The 18,873-nt window shown below is 42.8% G+C and overlaps 1 protein-coding gene across 1 annotated transcript in view; it reads left to right on the top strand.

Annotated features, from left to right (window-relative positions):
* The window catches only part of LOC126108685 (poly [ADP-ribose] polymerase tankyrase-1-like), a 429,522-nt gene extending 421,318 nt beyond the window's left edge, over positions 1 to 8,204 (top strand). The window contains exon 5 of the mRNA XM_049914004.1: positions 7,633 to 8,204. Within this exon, the coding sequence (XP_049769961.1) occupies positions 7,633 to 8,125 (493 nt within the window). The 3' untranslated portion in view covers positions 8,126 to 8,204. The remainder of the gene's footprint in view (positions 1 to 7,632) is intronic.
* Positions 8,205 to 18,873: the final 10,669 nt, after the last annotated feature.

The following is an 18,873-nucleotide window of genomic DNA, read 5'->3' as shown; positions in this document are numbered from 1 at the left end:
TTAATCTTCATTGGATTCCTTGAGTACCTCATAAATACCATTGGGACAATGCATTGCCACATAAGTTTCTGTTCCCTTTACATAGCAGATTTCGCAATTAAATTGTTACAGGTATAAAGCCCATAGAGTTAGCATGCCATTTAGAAGGCAAGATTCTTCAAAATGTTGGACCCTAGTGGTCAGTGTGTATGATGATCTTATAACCACACAAATAATTTCTAAATTTCTTTAGGCCTGTACTATGACCAACTCCTCCTTCTGTGTATGGTATAGTTCCTTTCGTATTCCATCAACATCCCACTGGCAAAAGCTATAGCTCTGTTCTGAATTTCCTGAACCATTTACCTCTTGGAAAATTTCAATACCAATCCCATAGGTGCTACTGGCGGTATTCATATGGAAAGTCTCTGACAGTATTGGCTGATGTAAAACATTTACTATGTAAAAGTTCATTCTTCAGAGATTCGAAATCCAGCTGACATTCATCTGTCCAAACAAACGCACTATTCCTTTTTAAGAGGTTGTTCAAGTATGGGTTATTGAAGCCTTGCCTCTTAACAAATTTTTTGTAAAATCCACACAAACCTGGAAAGGCTTTCAACTGTTGTCTATTTATTTTATTTTATTTTATTTTATTTTATTTTTTTTGCGAAAATAACGCAGTGACTCGGTGACAGGTATGGGTGAGGCGTTGCCAGACCTCGGAATCGTCAAAAAATTAAATGAAAGAAAAGGGGTTAAGGGCGTGAATTTCTAGTCTGCATGTAGTGGGTTCGAATACCGCAACTTGCATGAATTTTAATTCGTGATAACAGTTGTTAGTTAAAAAAAGTTGAAATGATTCTTGCTACGTATGCTGAAGGTCTGGGTTCGTTTCTCACATCCGGCAATCATTTTTAACAAGCATAAGTAGCATCTCTCCCACCTCTGGTAGCCTGGAGGAGAGTCGGTACAGGCTGGGCCCTGACAGAGGAGGAAGTCATGCCAGGTCGAAACTCTGTCCCCAGTTACCTTTCTTAAGCGATATTTTTTTAAATCAGTCAGTCAATCGCCGTTCAGGACCACAGGGCACTTGACTCTTACTGTATTCGAGCCTGAGATGTGGAAAACTTGGCGCTGGACTGGGATTCGAACTCAGCTCTCCCTTTTCGCGACGTTCGCTGCCTTTCAGATGATACATTTCCACCGCGTCATTGTTTCCACTTGTCTGAAAAGTCATAAAGACCTTCACAAAAGACACATGTCTGGGTTGGAATGCTGGTAAGTCATTTTGAGTTGTACCATGCGCACACCAAACTACATGTGACAAGTTATTATGATTTTTAACGCCTGTCTGCGCTTTGTCAACAATAATGGTGGGTTCTAGTTTTGACTTCCAAGTCTGACAGGCAGCTTTTCGTTCTCTTATGTCAGTTTCAAACATGCCACTCCTAGCAACTGGTGAAAGAGAATAGTACAGTCAATGTGTCTTTGTATGTAGTCAACAACGATGTGTCTAGGGTTCGATTCCTAGTCAGCAGAAAACATTCATCATGGTATTTACAATTCATACATGTGCACATTTCGCTGCTCATGAAGTAAACCAATATATAACGTCTACGAGTGACTATAACCCGTTATTCATAAGAATAAACCTGATGTAAACATTGCACTATGTATTCTTCGGCATTTTCTGGTACCTCATTGGATTTCTTTTCACGTGGAACTGCCGCCAAGCTGTCTGAAGTACTGTCAGGTACGGTAATAAGGGTATGTTCTGTGTGGTGCGTTACGCGCACATGGACTGAGCGATAATACGGGACAACAGCTGTACCGGTGCCTTTATCTTGGACAGCACTGGCCGGTCAGCTGGTGCAGCTAGCCTAGTGTGGCGTGCCCAGCTGCAGTTCACACGTAACAAGAGACGAGCAGAGGAGCAATACAGCTTCGAATGTCATTTAATATTTAAGCAGAATGAAATAATACACTGCAAATCTTCCTCAATACGCTCCTTAGACGACTAGACGCAAACCGCAACACATTATCGTTTTTAACTAATGTTTTATAGTAATTATAAACAAGAATGATGCAAAAAATGAAATGATCATATGGCATTGTTGGCCGGGAGGCCCCATGCGCAGCAGTTCCGCCGCCGTATCACAAGTTCTTTTTAGTTGACGCCACTTCGGCGACTTGCTTTCGTCAATGATGATGGACACTGTAACGGAACATATTAAAGGCTTTACTGTACCGAAGTATGCGATACCCTCCAAATTCAACCAGTTCAGCAGTATTTATGATTGTAGAAAAGTTATTGTGTATGTTAACAATGATTGCATAACATGTCTCCATAAACAGTCAACCCATTAAATTATACTGAGTACCTGACCCACACAAAAGTTTATATCACTTAATCACTGATACAGCAAATGTCATCATGTAAAAACACTAAGTTCATCTTAAATAATTAATATGAAGTACGAAAAATAGTGGCCAACTTAGGTATTTTGGATCTCCTTAAATAAAAATCACCCAGTGAAACCTATTTGTTCACTAGGAGCAGTTTCACTCAGTATTCACGAAATCAATCCTATTTTAGACGAAAACCAATGTAATTCTTAATAATTCATGTTATTTACTTATTTATGCAAATTAGAGAAGTCAATTGACATACTTCTAAAAAACGGCCTTTTTGTAACAAAGAATTATTCTGTCAAGTCAACAAATCTGTCTGTCATTTTAATAACATGTTAAATTATGTCACTCGATGCAAATTAATAACTTTTCGGCACAAATTATGATAACAGATGTGCATGTGACTTATGAACTATATCTCTTTTTAGTAGTTCTTTGACAATGTTATAAATACGAGCAGCAAGGAGGGTCGAGAGGCTGTCGGAATGTCACTTTGGTAAAGTGTGTTTGTGTGTTATTGTTTGAGGTGGATAAACAATGCAAAGAACATGTAACGGAAGTACTACTTTGTGTTGAGTCATGGTCTTTGGTGGACAGTGGAATTAAGATGGCCACCAGAGTAATAAATATTTGAAGTTTACATATTTGTTGGTTTCGCTCGTTCTTTATCATCAAAAGCACATAAAAAACACGGGACCTCATGTTTTTAACCCTAGACAACCAGATTTAGAGCCAGCATCAGCATCGAGACACAGCAGCGATCCAGCAAGTAGCAGCGATTACCACAACACAATGCATTTTAATGGCGCCAACCTAACATCAAGTGCTAACAAGCTCCGTAAATGGGAGTGAAATAGTGCGACTATAGCAATTAGCTATATCTACGACCAGGCGACCATTACAACACACAACACGCAGTTATCTCGAGGCAGAGAAAATCCCTGACCTGGTCGGGAATCGAACCCGGGACCCCGTGCGCGGGGAGCGAGAACGCTGCCTCAAGACCACGAGCGGCGGACAGCAAGAATGATGAAAAGTCCTGGCTGAACCACGTGGTATTTTTTCTGTATAAGCTGTGTGTAACGTAAGAGAAGAGTGAAGTATTTCACTGTACAGGTAAATATTGAAGCCACTGAAGTATTACTTATAGTTAGTCGTCTGGTAATCTCTTAGCTCCTTCCTTACCCGAATACGAGAAACACATTCAGTTCACCTGCTGCTAGAATCCACGAAGCCAAACAGGCACAGCATTTTCTCTTATTCTTTTATGATGAACCCGTTCTACAAGGCGCCAGCGTACGACAGTGACGTGAAAAAGCTGCGTGCGTTAGTTTCGGTACGTCTGACAGCTTAACAGTCTTGTTACTTCTTGGGCCATATCCCACTGCTTGGCTCCATCTCAGTTCTGTTGGGTTCATATTACGTGTTTGTACGATACTTATCTACCTCTATGGCATAAAACGATGGACATAGTCCAAATAAAGAGGATTTGGTTTCTCATTTTTGCATTAAAAAATTAAACTGTTATATTTTTTAATTTAAGCAACTTTTATGAACAGCATTTCATAAAACAGATAATTAGGAATTTGTATTTGAAATGTAAACAGGAATTTCTCATCCAATATGTAATTAGAAACAAGAAGACATGCATTATTCTTAAAAAATGATGAGTAGTTCTATAATTGCGAGATGTAGGTATTTCAAATTGAACGAGAAAAAAAAAATGATACTGGGGAGATTTAAACAAACGCACGAATAACCGCGTGTGGTTTGCATTTCGTTACGCTACCGACTAACGTACACTTTTTTTTGTGTTACTGTTGGGTAGAATGTGAAGCGAATTATGTTAGATTTTCTATCGGACTCGTAACTTTAGACGAGGACCGAAATGTAGTAAAAAAAAAAAAAAGTCGATACACTCGGACGCGAACACGTGACTGTAAGTTTAGAATGTATGACTATTACCTCTTTTTTTTACGATTACCACTTTTTTCCTTTTTTCCTTTCCGACTGGGGCTCGAACGCGGGATGTCATATGGCTAAAAATGGCTCTGAGCACTATGGGACTTAACATCTATGGTCATCAGTCCCCTAGAACTAAGAACTACTTAAACCTAACTAACCTAAGGACATCACACAACACCCAGTCATCACGAGGCAGAGAAAATCCCTGACCCCGCCGTGAATCGAACCCGGGCGCGGGATGTCATACTTAGATGGCAGACACTTTTTTTTTGCTCGCTCACCCCACAGTACAATACCGTGGCCAATTTAAATTTTTCTTTTTTTCCCAGACACAGGAAAAACACCGAAATTGTACACTCAAATGGCAGTGTATTCCATCAAAAAACGAAAATAGTCACTCTTTTTTTTCCAAAGTACTTATTGAAGGCAATCAATTAAAATAAAATAAAAGAAGTAACTTCACTTCGACAGTCCGGATACCATTATAACACTGCAAGCCGTATGACTCCAAACGGAAGCAACGCTGTTTTAAGAAATGAATCGTCCACTTCAGGAAATAAATTCTAACCGGAGTATACTCGAGTGCCACATTTTCAAGGAGGACTTGACTAACGGAACCATCGCGATGTGTAAACAACACTTTAGAACCAACCCGGGAGAGAAGTCTTTCTGCTTGTACGGGATCATAAAACTTCACAAAGAATGCATACAAATCAGAATCAAAGTAAGCAGTATCTACCTGATCAGGTGTACCGCGGATAACATCAGCCAACCAATCCTGAATTTCTAAGGAGCCAGGTTGAACACGACGCGTCAAAACTGAAACGAACAGTGGCTCGACGAGGAACGGATTTTGGAGACTCGACGGATACCATGGCGTGGGCAGGAAACACCGCCACCAAGAGCAAAACGACGACAAACTCCACTACGCCAACTACGATGTGACTCTGGCCGATACACCAACAAGACTGAGCTGAGCGGCTTCGACACTAGCGGCGCTGCGGCACAGGCGGCAGTTAACGACGACCTGCTCGCTCGACGCGCAAGGCGATTCTGTCACGATCAATTTGGATTTGTAAACAACTGCATTATGTACAACTCTGGAAAAACCTCAAAGCCGATTATCTCTGTAAATTTATGAAAAAACATTAGGAACAGCCTATTTCTCGGCACTTTTTAACCGTGATTCATGCACATTTTTCACCACGGAACAGAGAGCAGCCTCAGCCAGTTTCATACTGCACATTAACAGCACGACAATCAGAGCACAACGCTGCAGAGGCTGTGACTGTACACGATTTTTGAAGTAAAAACTATGTGGCTAAAGTGTGACTAACAAAAACTTTGATGGCTCTTAATGCATTTGAATATCTTAAAGTTTCATTTAACGTAACTTAGTAATAAGATATCTAATACATAAGTAGGTCGTACTTCCAAGAGTGTTGACAACACCAGGGTACGTGTGCTACGGCTTCTGACCAGTCATCGCGTTTGCATTTGTCTACACAGGTTTATTCTTATAATGAACGGGTTATAGATGTCAGCGTCGATAGGTGCTGGGTTGGAATCCCCATAAGACAAGACTTTAGTCTCCTCATTTCAGTTTGTCATCTCGCTGTTGCTGAAAAATGATTTCTAACGTTTGACTGTGCTTAGTTAACCATCCGATTAAGTGTTGGGTTGGAATATCCGGTAAACACAAATCTGTGTCAGGTCATTTCAAGTTTGAACGTGCACGCTCTTTGTTACTTGTGACTGAAACCATACTAAAAATTTGTCGTCTTTACTTGCTCGATTGAATTCCCAGACAGTAGCGCAGTAAAAAAAAAGTTCGTCGTGTAATTTGAAGGTGGAAGTTGCTTTGAAGGTTCATTTTTGCAATAAATTTGAATTTGCAAGCGTAATGGCTGTGTAATCCCCAGCAACATGTTTCTCGTATTTGCATTATGGAATTATTAATTTGCATCTAAACTGATGGTCGCACAGAGCAGTTGTCTCTCGTGGCCCCATGCAGTGAACATTCTGTATAGGCAAAGACTGTACCGAAAACAGAGCAGATGATCAATGTCATGTGGACTGATCACGAATCAGGAGAATCACAATTCAGATCGATCCACAAAGTTTAGGGTATGAAGCCACATAAATTCAGCCTCTTCTAATATTTCGGCTGAATACCGTCCAGCCATCTTCAGAGTGAGCCGAGGTGACTGACGCCGCAGCACTTGGTCCGTCCTTTTAAACCTGAGGACCGAACCACTGCGTAAAAGGACGGAGCAAGTGCGGGAGCGTCAGTCACCTCGGCTCACTCTGGAGATGGCTGGACGGTGTTCAGCCGAAATATTAGGATAAGAGGCTGAATTTATGCGGCTGGATCCCAGAAACTTCATGGCAGTGTCTTTACACCGCGAAAACACGAAGATGGACAACAAATAAGATTGTACAGATGCTTTTGAGCATGGTAGTACACGTTAAATACATGTGCACATGCTATCAGCCACACAAAATGTGATGTGTGCGCACACACACTCACACACAGTTTTTTTATCGGGGTGGAGTGGCCAATATGCTGTACGTTACACCTGAATTGTTTCGAAGACATGGTTGTCTGTCAGAGAGTTTCAGTATTTGGTGAGGCTGTGTCAAGAAAACTGCCAGTAACTGGAGTGAAATTTTTGTGGCTGCATATCAGGAAAGTGTGTCTTTGAAAACCGAGGTATGGGATTCTTCTTGTGTGTGACCTCTGGCAGTGAAGCTGCAGACAGAGTAGTAGTATTAGCTGCAACAAGCCTGTTCTGTAGTCGAGGTGAGCGACTGGTTAGCTGTAGCGTCATGATAGAAATGGAGCTGAATTCGAGAGATGAGTGTGACAAAATGTGACAACGTAATTCTTTCAGAGGTTGTGTAATGCTATTTGTAAAGGACGATGAGTGAAGAATTTTTTATGAGGGCGGATAGAACAGAAAAGCTGTAGCTTATATTGTAGGCTTGTTTCATGACACTTTTGTATTCACAACAGTTGTTTCCTCGTGCAGTTCGATTCTCGGCGGGGTCAGGGATTTTCTCTGCCTCGTGATGACTGGGTGTTGTGTGATGTCCTTAAGTTAGTTAGGCTTAAGTAGTTCTAAGTTCTAGGGGACTGATGACCATAGATGTTAAGTCCCATAGTGCTCAGAGCCATTTGAACCATTTTTTTCCTTGTGCGGCAGTTTTCCTCGTTATGTGGGTGTGTTGTGTGTTTGTAGCAGAGAGTGGCAGTTTGTGTGTTTTGTGCAGGAGGCTCTCTGCAAAGTCGAGAAACATGAGGCTGGTCCATGCGGCTGGGAAGAGGGCAGTGGGGCAGCTGAGGGCGCTGCTCGCCGCTGGGGCAGACGTGGGGGCGAGGGCCGGGCTGGAGGGGCGGACCGCCCTGCACTGGGCAGTGCACAGGGGAGACGTCGAGGCGGCGAGGCTGCTGCTGGAGGCAGGGGCGGCGGTGGACGCCAGGGAGATCAAGGGCAAGCAGAGGACGCCTCTGCACCTGGCTGCGGAGGAGGGAGGCGCCGCTGTCGCGCAGCTGCTGCTGCGGGCGACTGCTGACCCCAACGCCAGAGATTGCAGAGGGTGGAGGCCTCTGCATCTTGCGGCAGCCTATGGCCAGGCAGAAGTGGCAGCTGCGTTGCTCGACGCGGGGGCCGACAGGGGGGCCACAACTGGTGATGATGGGGAGACAGCGCTGGACATCGCCAGGGAGTCGGGCTACAGGCGGGTGGTGGAGATGCTGTCATGAGGCAGCCAGTACAACGAACTCTGTGCGAAAAAAGAGTACTGACACAATTTATAGAAGAGCAGTATTCATAATTTTTAAATAAAGAAGCAAATAACTCAATCCTATTGTGACTCACTAATTTCAGCCCTCCTCAAGTAGCATACAGCACAAAAATACTCTAAGCAACGCTGTAGCAAAACTGAGACAACGCCAGATAACAGCAAAATAATTCAGATAACAACAGACAATCTATCTCTCAAGAAAAATGTCGTGAGTACTCTTCCAGATTAAACTTGGCAAAAGTCAACAGGTCATTGTAAACAAACACAACTGTTCTATAATATCTGATTGCTGAAAAGTATTTCACAGCAGTCTATAAGGTGCTGTATCAGACTACTTTAATTTGCAACGTACACTGTTATATGAGTTATGTCAACCGAATTTTCGCTTCTGATATCACACTTACTTTACTTCAGCATATTCAGCATACATTGTATACTACCATACTCCCCGTGTCTAATTACAATGAGATATTAGTAGCAACATCCATCCCCCATAACGCGCCTGTCATCAAGAAATATACAGTCGGTCCACATTTAACTAAACACATTTAGAGCACAACCTCACCCCTCACAGTACCCCCACAGCTGTTTGTATAAATTCGATACTTCACCAAACTGTACTTTCTCTCTAGTTTGTTTAGGAGTCACCTCTTTTATAATCCTAATATAATGCAACCACCAGACAAACTGTGACCCTCTTGCAGAACAGTCCTTAAGGTCGTCATCGTGTTTTGCAGTATATCGTTAAAATTGCACTTACGAAGAGCATTGAAAAGGCGCAGAAGAAGTCGCTCAAACTCAACATTGCCTTCATGAATCTTTTCAACAGCAAAATTTCTGATCTGAGACCCTCCCTACTAACGTCTACACACTAGGAAGATTCGTCGTTTCCCTTACATAGTTGCACAGGAAACAACATGTTTGTGCAGTGTGTGGCTGATCACAGTACACTCTAGTTTCTTACAGCTGTGTATTAAAATAGGAAACATTTAGTTAAAACTGTTCTTCCAGCTCTGGTTTAAATCGTCATCTGGTGCTTCATCAACAAATCGTTTTCTTCTGCCTTGCCGTTTGTCTCCGTCATCAATCATTACATTCAGTTCAGGTGATATTCCAATATTTTCTGCTACTTCACAACTTCCTGCGTAGATAGTATCCCAACATTTCTCAGTTGATTTAATTCTTCTCCGAGACACGTATTAATACTATTTACATGTGTTGTAGTTTCTCTGGTTTGAAGTACAACTATATGTATGTTTATTCCAGATAATAATTTCAAATACTTCTGAATGCTCCTTAGTTCAATATGTTGCTCCCGCAGTCAAAGTTATTAGCAAGTTCAACCAGCCTTTGTAATCCTGGCGAATTCTCAGCAAATGGATGCATGGTGCCAACCCGCATAGACCATCTCGTTGCCGATATTTTCTTTTAAAACTTTCCATAGCTGCCACATCCATTTTAAATGAGTTTCTTAGAAACAACAGCTGTCCTGAAAACAGAGGAGAAACGTCATCGGGAATTATCGCAGTTATCTCGAGTGCTTCTTTTTCCCAGATATTCCCCATATGTGGCACATGTAACCTGACGTCTGATTTCTATGTGTGCAACTATGACTTCCATCTCAGACACAATCTTACACACCTCCGCCATGATATTAAACGCTCTTCATGGAACTAAAACAGCGCAATCTTATGCCCCTTGCCGAAAATACGGAATGCACCTGACGCCCTTTATCTGGTGTTGTCTGCTATTTCCTCACATTGGAACGGTACAGCACGCTTCAGCAGAGTGGAAACAGCCCATAACTCCACCTCCTTTCCTCGAATCGTCAAACACGCCAGTATTCACTACTGGTAACTGCTCTATAACGGGATATCCTATATTCTGAAATGTGATCCTATTTATTTAAACCCATGTTTGTATGGTTGGTATCTGAGAAATTATTAAAATTTATTTTGCTATAGAGATACGTAAATCTACGTGCAGGGCAACAGAAATGCGTTAAGATTACATTTAGAGCGGGAGTACGTGAAGCACACGCTACACGAAGCAGAATCCAGGCTAGCCAGTAAGTCACTTCGCCTGCGAGAGAGCAGTCCGTTTTTACGAATGCTATTTCACTGCAAAACGACTAACCTTAAAATGTTGGCCCTGAATATTGTTAATTTTTATCTTTAGAGTTGCAAACAATCACTCTATCAGAACTGTTATTGTAATCATAGAGCAAGAGAACATAAAATTTTACACATCTCACCTTGTGTTAAAAGTGCTTGAAAATAGACAAAATATCAACTGTCTGAAATCTTTTAGCGATTTGAAACGGATTTTAACAGATACATTCTGACAGTCACTGTACCTTACAGAGGGCATTAACTTTGCTGGTAATTACACTTGTTGGACTATCTGTGCAAACAGAAGGCTCGTCTGTTCTGCAACCTGTTACTACTATGATAATGATGGAACTGTCACAAACCAAATTTCATTTACCGCTCTTGATAACGATATTCAGTGCAAGCGGTATCTTATCAGTTTCCGTAAAAATGTTTCTCCAGTACGCAACTCGCGATGTGTAGTTCCAGTATGCAGACACATTCATAAAGGTAAAGAATGAAAAATGCTGAACTAAAGTCCACCACTGATAAATGAGAACAAAGATTCCAAGTATAAGTGTGCTTTATTAAGCCACAATAGCAATACACTCTTTCACAAAATTCTCACAACTACACAGGTTAGCAAAATATTTCTTAATAAATTTCCCATATACAGTTACTTTCCTTAACATGTGTTTCAATTTTAGGACAAAACCTTATGTTGCATTATGCAATTTCCCCTATAAGCTTCAGCCATACGCAATGTCATAACAATAACGAACTACACAGTTACAAATATACAAAATAGGAACTTGTTATCATTACTCGAAATATGTTAGTATAATGTCCTTCTTAGCTAATGCTGTCTCCAGTTTCCAGCTGAGTACACGGCCAGACTGCCCTACACACACTGCCTGCTACTGACTGGAAAATAAGTGACACCTGTGGTCTCGGGAACAGACCTACAACGAATATGGTTATGCCGATACTACAAGAGTTGAGTGCATTTGTCACATTCACAACTACACTCACATTCATGGTCCAAAGAACTTGAAAATTCACATAGCAAATAGGACAGCCCATTTCAATTTCTCACTAAAATGCCGACACGAGTTATTTCTGCATTATGGGCATTTTCCAAAAAGCGTGTGGCTCCAGTTTAGCGGAAATATCAACTGCTGAATCCAGTCGAGGGTGGAACGGACAGTCTACAGTAGAAACAGTCCAACATTTCACCACCACTTACACACGTAATTTCATTGCCGCATTGTACACAGTGCAGGAAGGCCATCCTTGCATGAAATATTGCCCGGTTTCGGACGACAATTGTGATTTCTGTGTCTCTGGAGAGAGACCCATACAACCGTACCTCTTTGAATGCACTGATTCTCGTCCACCTTCCCAAGTTAAGCTACTCTGGATGGGGAGCACTTCTTGGCTGTAGTTTAGTTTTTTCTTGTTCTCTGCTATTCATTCCCAATGTCCCAATAGGAACTCAGTAAACATTTCGTATCATGTCGCACGCAATCTTCCAGACCGTCGCCTTGGTACTGGGTGTTGCAAGGTATGAGAGGTTATGGGAAAACAAATTGTGTTCTCCAGAATATTACGTGTGGTAGGAGAAAACCAACGGATACTAGGAACTGAAAGTAGTGCCATTAAGTAGATCTCATGTCCTACGTAATTCACGGCACACTCACTGCTTACACGTTTCGTTATTTATCCCTAGCGACAGCTTCACAACCCCAGTTTGGAATAAATCTGTACCATCATCTGATGAGCGTAATTCCTGTTCGAAAAATTCTTTGCATTCAATCTCGCCACACAAGTCATGGATAGCACTATGAATGTTCAGGGCTTGCTATGGAGATTTAGGATAGATGCGAACTGATACATCAAAATTAAACACGCATGAAAGGCAAACACCAGTAAGGACTGAAGAATAAAATTGTTCTTAACCTCTCAGATGAACGTTTAAACAGTGCAGTATGTGGTTCGTTAGGACTGAAATACTCGATAAAACCGTCTGCAGGTTCTCTGACACGAAGAAATCGTAGGCAGTTACTCTCGTAAAGAAATGGCCAACGATAGTGACGTAGTTGACCAACAGATGTCTCCGAAATAAATTTAAGAGCTAAAATTTCCATGCCGGAAGTAGGACAAGCTTTGGTGCATTGAATGAAAGAACGTGCTAGTAAGTGTGTGGTAAGAAGCGCATACATATTATTTAGTAGCCCTGATGGAAAGCAATTTCATGATATCCTTACTTATCGCGAAATATGTCGGCGGAAAAAGGAAGAGGCAGAATAACGTGAAATCCGGTCATTAATAATCAAATGTACATTATTTTATTGCTGTAGTTTCGGCCTTGGTAATCGAATTGTGAAACCTATATTGATCAATTGTTTGCGCTATAGTTGCATCTTTCTCGAAGAAGTAATGCTGTGATACGTTACCGGTACACATTCCGGCCATGTATCTAAACAGTGCAATGGTTGCTTTGACTACAGACAATGAATTTATCTTTAGTATCTGCTCCTCCCAAACATCGTGTCCCCTCCCCTTCGTTTGTAAGTTGTCCATACTAGAAACATGTACTACAATTTGGCGTGAATAATGTGTACCTAATGCTACAAAACCACACCCCCCACCCAGGGCTAACACATATGATGTGATAGAATTAATACTTACTCTTTCAGTAATGAAGTAAATTTTTTTAAGGAAACACATCTCGTGATCTGACCACATCTATGAATGACACATAGCTACTGGCCGACTGCTTCGTTCAGGCCAGTGCTTTGATATAAACATCGAAACTTGTAGTTAATATTAAACTCCTGAAGCTTATGCACGAACTGTTCTGGAAGCCATAAGTTAAAGGGTATGCTGGATAAATGAGAGACTGACGAAAATGTTTTCAAAGTTAAATGTGAGTGCTGTTCTGGATGGAGTAGCTGTTGAGCACAGTACGGTATTTCCTCTGGCAGGGCTGAGTGCTCAGCAAGGAAGGGGCTGTCAAGGCAGGTACCATACCAGCAGGTTTTGCCCAGTTGGCGTCGTAGGTCTGCCGGCAGCTCGCGTTCCCTGGAGTGGGTGACTCTGGACACTGGAGAGAATTTGAGGCCTACAAAAGGTGGGCATTCTTAAATAAGTATATGATCTGTTATTATTCAGGAGAAGATGGTAGATCAAAACCAAGCATTTCAAATAATCACAGTCTGATGTGTCTAATAAAATGTCATTCATAGTTGTATCAATAAAAACACCGAAGTTAGAGACTACAGCAAAACTGATAACATTTCAAATATTAAATGAGTTAAAAACGGCTCTGAGCACTATGCGACTTAACTCCTGAGGTTATCGGTCGCCTAGAACTTAGAACTAATTAAACCTAACTAACCTAAGGACATCACACACATCCATGCCCGAGGCAGGATTCGAACCTGCGACCGTAGCGGTCGCTCGGCTCCAGACTGTAGCGCCTAGAGCCGCATGGCCACTCCGGCCGGCTTAAATGAGTTAGTCAAGTGCCTTGAACCATCTACTGGATAACAGCTATCAACGAAACAAGCAAAATCACAGTACATGCTGCTTTCCTGGATGGTAGGAGTTTACTTTTTTTATTGTCAATCTGTGTCGAACTATTAGACTACTCCATATTCACTCAGGAAAATAAAACTGCATGAAGTTGTTATCTATGTTGAGTATTTCATTTATTCTTCCGTAATTTTCTTTGTTTCATGGCAAGAGATTGTACGCTAGATTTATATGAACACTGAAGGGAAGACCATTGCTACATCCAAAATTTAGTAGTGTATAGTAACGAAATTTCAAGAATACATTTGTCGAGGTAATATATTTAAGCGATTAACATTGCAAGATACAGATTAATGTAAATGTGAGATAAGCCATTGCAAAAGTGAGTTGCTGGTACATTAATAACTGGCGTAACCGCCAGAACGGCGAATGCAAGGACGCAAACGTGCACTAATTGTGTTGTAGAGGTGCTGAAGGTCAGTTTGTGTGATGGTGAATTCAGGGACTGTTAATGCTGTTTGTGGGTGACGCTGGAGTTGTCGTCCGATGGTGTCCCACGTGTGCTCGACTGCAGGCCACAGCAACATGTCGACACTCAGCAGAGCATGTTAGGTTACAACAGCAGTATGTGGGCGAGCGTTATCCTATTGGAAAACACCCCCTGGAATGCTGATCATAAATTGGAAGCGTAACAGGTCGAATCACGAGACCGACATACGAATTTGCAGTGAGGGTGTGTGGGATGACCACGAGAGTGCTTCATACGAAATCACACCCCGGACCAAAACTTAGGGTGTAGGTCCAGCGAGTCTAGCACGCAGATTGGTTGGTTGCAGGCCCTCAACTGGCCTCCTACTGACCAACACACGGCCGTGACTGGCACCGAGGCAGAACCAGCTGTCATCAGAAAACACAACAGACCCCCACCCTGCCCTCCAATGAGCTCTCACTTGACGCCACTGAGGTCGCAAATGGCGGCGGTTTAGGGTCAGTGGAATGCACGCTACAGGTTCTCTGGCTCGGAGCTGTCCTCGAAGTAACGGATATACAACACTTTGTTGTGTCAGTATGATGCCTGCAGCGCGGGGTAGCCGCGCACTCAGGCGTCTTGTCACAGCCCGCGCAGCTCCTCCCCTCAGAGGTTCGAGTCCTCCTCCAGGCACGGGTCTGTGTGTCGTCCTTAGCGTAAGTTAGGTTGAGTAGTGGGTAAGCTTAGGGACCGATGACCTCTGCAGTTTGGTCCCATAACACCTTACCACAAATTTCCACTGTGGTGCCAACTGCTGCTCAGACTGCTGCTGCAGATGCATTACGATGAGCCAGAGCCATACGCCAATCACGACGGCCTTCCCTCTCGGCAGAGCCACGTGGCTGTCCGGAGCCCTGTCTTCTGGCGACCGTGCATCCCCGTGACCACAGCTGCCGGGAACCACGCACAGTGGCCACATTCCTGCCAAGTCCTCCTGCAGAAGGAACATCCGGCGTCTCGTAGCCATATCACATGACCTCCTTCAAACTCGGAGGGGTGTTGGTAATGGCGTCTTTGTCGCGTTAAAAGCAACCCCCACTGCTAAAGGCAACTAACGCCCACGACCGCTACTGTTACGTCGCACGTTTGAAGCACACCTCATAGCGGGGCCACTAGCTCCACTCTTATTCAACTGACGCGACATTTGAGATGACGTCATCTTTCAGATGAAGGAACATGCCTCCTAACTTTTGTTTATGTCAGACAACTCCGTTTGGGTCTTGCGTTTTTTTTCAATCTGGGTGTTTATTGAAGGTGAAGTGTCAGTTTAACGAATACTGTTATTACTAGTGTCAGTATTGTCAGCCTGCAATCTTTTACTTAGAATTAATGCATAGTTGGTAGCATTTTGGCACTGAAATGGTGGTCAGTTTTTTGCATTTTATGACAACGTAAGAAAGATGTGCCGAAACGCTGGAGCAATTCTTGCAGAACGGGGTGTTGTGTGAATCTAATGAAATAACGTGGCGAACAGGACCGAATTCAATGTTTTAACCAGGAGCTGTAGTATGCGAGGAAATAATAAGCAACCAGCTGCAGAAAAGAAATTTGATTTCTGGCCCGTCTTCAGGATGTTATACTTGTCACATTGTTTGCAGGTGTCGTCAGTGAGGTGCATACAGCAAAACGCAACTGGTTGCACATTATTTCGTTAGAGCACCGAATTTCTCCCCGCCACAGACACAAGTAAACAGCATGGTTAATCGACCACGTTCACGTACCGCACCTTTCATAGCAAAAGGATGTCGATGACCTCAGCTCTGTGATGAGGTTGAGCTTGCGATTTGCGCGTTTGGGCGTTATAGCCCTGACAGCGGCAAATATCTTCCACCAGTTTAATGTTATCATCTTTATGGGGCAGCTGTTATCTGAGCATGGAGCATTTTACACGAGTAAGTGGCGCAGCGCCAAGCCCGTTGCCGCTGTGGGGTATGCCTACCACCTGTCACACCCCACAAGTAGACTCCATCTCCTCTCCAGATGCACACAGTCTCTATATTCGTCAGAAATGGGGCCGTATTAGATGCAAGGATGACCTTCCACTGCTGTGCGGAATGCGTCAAAGAGAATACGTCCGCAACTGAAGATGAGCTGAACACGAAAAATAAATAAATAAATACATTGGAGCCAACAGACAGACTCGTCGATATCTGGAGAAATGGCAGTAGGAATGTTGTTGCAATTCTAACACGGTTCTAGGCACTACAGTCTGGAGCCGAGCGACCGCTGCGGTCGCAGGTTCGAATCCTGTCTCGGACATGGATGTGTGTGATGTCCTTAGGTTAGTTAGGTTTAATTAGTTCTATGTTCTATGTGACTGATGACCTCAGAAGTTAAGTCGCATACTGCTCAGAGCCCAATTCTAACACGTCACGCTTTTCTTCCTCTTTCATCTGTAAGGTCACTATAATTTCGCATCTTACAAGCACCCATCCACATTCTTTGTCAGTGATCTACAAACACATTTAAGTATCATGTGATAGGTTGCACCTCTTATATATGAATATATGAAGGAGACCGACATTGCCACATACACCTTGGAAATAACTGTTAACGCTTATTCAATGAAAAGTGATGCGGTGTCTTTATTATCAGAACGGCGTAATTAATGATTGCCTGTACTAGTAGAGGTTGGAACGACAGTGGAGATGAAATGGCAGGCGGAACTCAAGCCCTGGGTGGAGGGCCCACACAGGAAGTGCCGCGACGGACGGTCTGGACACCTGAGCGCGAGGACACAATACAGGGGCGACCGGCCGCTATTGAGTAGGTCGGAAGTATAACTGGATAATACTTCCGAACTCTGCAAATCTTGGACGCAGGTGAGAGGAACGAAGAAGCGGCATCTCGGAAACCACGCAGGCTGGTTTATTTCCATGTATTTTTTTTTTAGAAACGTACCATTGAATGAGTATAGGTATTTCCTCGTAAACTTTCCGCACTGGACGACAAAAGACTAAAATATGTGTGGTCGGCGTTCGGAAGAATCTGTAGAGAGGGAGAGTATTCCGTGATTTCGGGAATATGATTCGTTTTAGGAATTACGATGGTGGAGAGCTGAGCTTTGCTGGGAGGCCAGCGGGGGAGAGACGAGGTCTTCCATTGTGAGTGGCCATGTGTGACGTTCGGTCGATATCGGCTTTGTTGGGACAGACGGACTTGCTGTCTTTCGTCCCAGGAGAGTTTATACTTATAACAGTTAGGCACTGCACTATACGATTCTGAGCTTCAATTCATCTCCAGGTTGGAATTCGTCGTTGAGTACGCAGCGTTCAGTAGTTGGGAGCACTTCTTCCTATACTTACTTTGAGAAGTTATCTGAACTCCGTCCTTGTGGCTGGAAGTTCACATTTCTCGTCTGTAGAACACAGAGAGGGGAAGACAGTATTATATTCGGCAGAGGATCGCCTTGTGCCGTCCTAGTGTTTGAATGAGTTTATTTGTGGCTCGAGTTCTTCCATCGTCGCAGACGATTACGAGAACCGTCACTTCGACGCACTGAATGCAGTACACACGGTGATATCGAAATTGCTTCAGCTTATTAGGGCTATAAAAGCTAAACAGCTGTGATCACTCTAGCTTATATGCACTGAGGTTCCACACCACCGTAGATCATCTTTGAAAGTACTGTCTTCTAGAGTTTGGTACTTAGATGATGCCAGTCATTTCACGCTATTGGTATTAGATCGCATTAGTAATTTTACTTAGGAAATGTAAACTTTGTAATATAAAGTTTTTTATATACAATAAATATATAAGCAGGAACAACTTTTATCATTTAGTAGTATTAATTGTCTTATTCATTCATTTATGTTTACGTTGTAATTTACATGTTAAAGTCCATTAAGAGATCCTGAGGTCTGCTTCAAGGGGTAGTCAGACAGGGCCAAATCTTCATTTTAGCGTTTATTATTTTCCGTAGTGCACGTTCATTTAAACCTCCCTCTTGTAGCATCTTGAATATGGCTTACCCTGCCACGATCGTACTTACACCCTTTCGATAGTAGTCATAAAGTGGTTTGAAACCTGGGAAATTTTCTAAAAGTCTTGATTTCCATTTAATGTTTAGGTGTTGTTGATAGTGATCACCAGCTTGCGTCTATAGTTTGCAGTGGCAAATTCACGCGATAATATTAAAAATAATGTTTGTGTATTTTAATGTATTTCTCTTCAGAGGCGTTGCGCTTCATCCCTCTGGCTGCAGTTCACTGATATTCATGTAATGTATTTATCAAAATGTAAACTTTCACGGCCGGAAATATCATGTCCATTATAATTATCCGGGCTGTTATGCCGTGGTCGGTTGATGAATTCTGTGGTGATTCCCAACGTTTCGTCTCCGACTGCGGGAGACATCTTCAAGGGGGTCCGTAGCTTGATGGAAGGTCCAACACACACACAGTCAGTAGCGAGCCAGTGTGTGTGTTGGACCTTCCATCAAGCTACGGACCCCCTTGAAGATGTCTCCCGCAGTCGGAGACGAAACGTTGGGAATCACCACAGAATTCATCAACCGACCACGGCATAACAGCCCGGATAATTATAATGGAC

The sequence above is a fragment of the Schistocerca cancellata genome, chromosome 11, assembly GCF_023864275.1.
Source record: "Schistocerca cancellata isolate TAMUIC-IGC-003103 chromosome 11, iqSchCanc2.1, whole genome shotgun sequence".
NCBI lineage: Eukaryota > Metazoa > Arthropoda > Insecta > Orthoptera > Acrididae > Schistocerca > Schistocerca cancellata.
The sequence above is the reverse complement of the archived record's forward strand: the minus strand, read 5'-3'. Positions and strand labels throughout refer to the sequence as shown.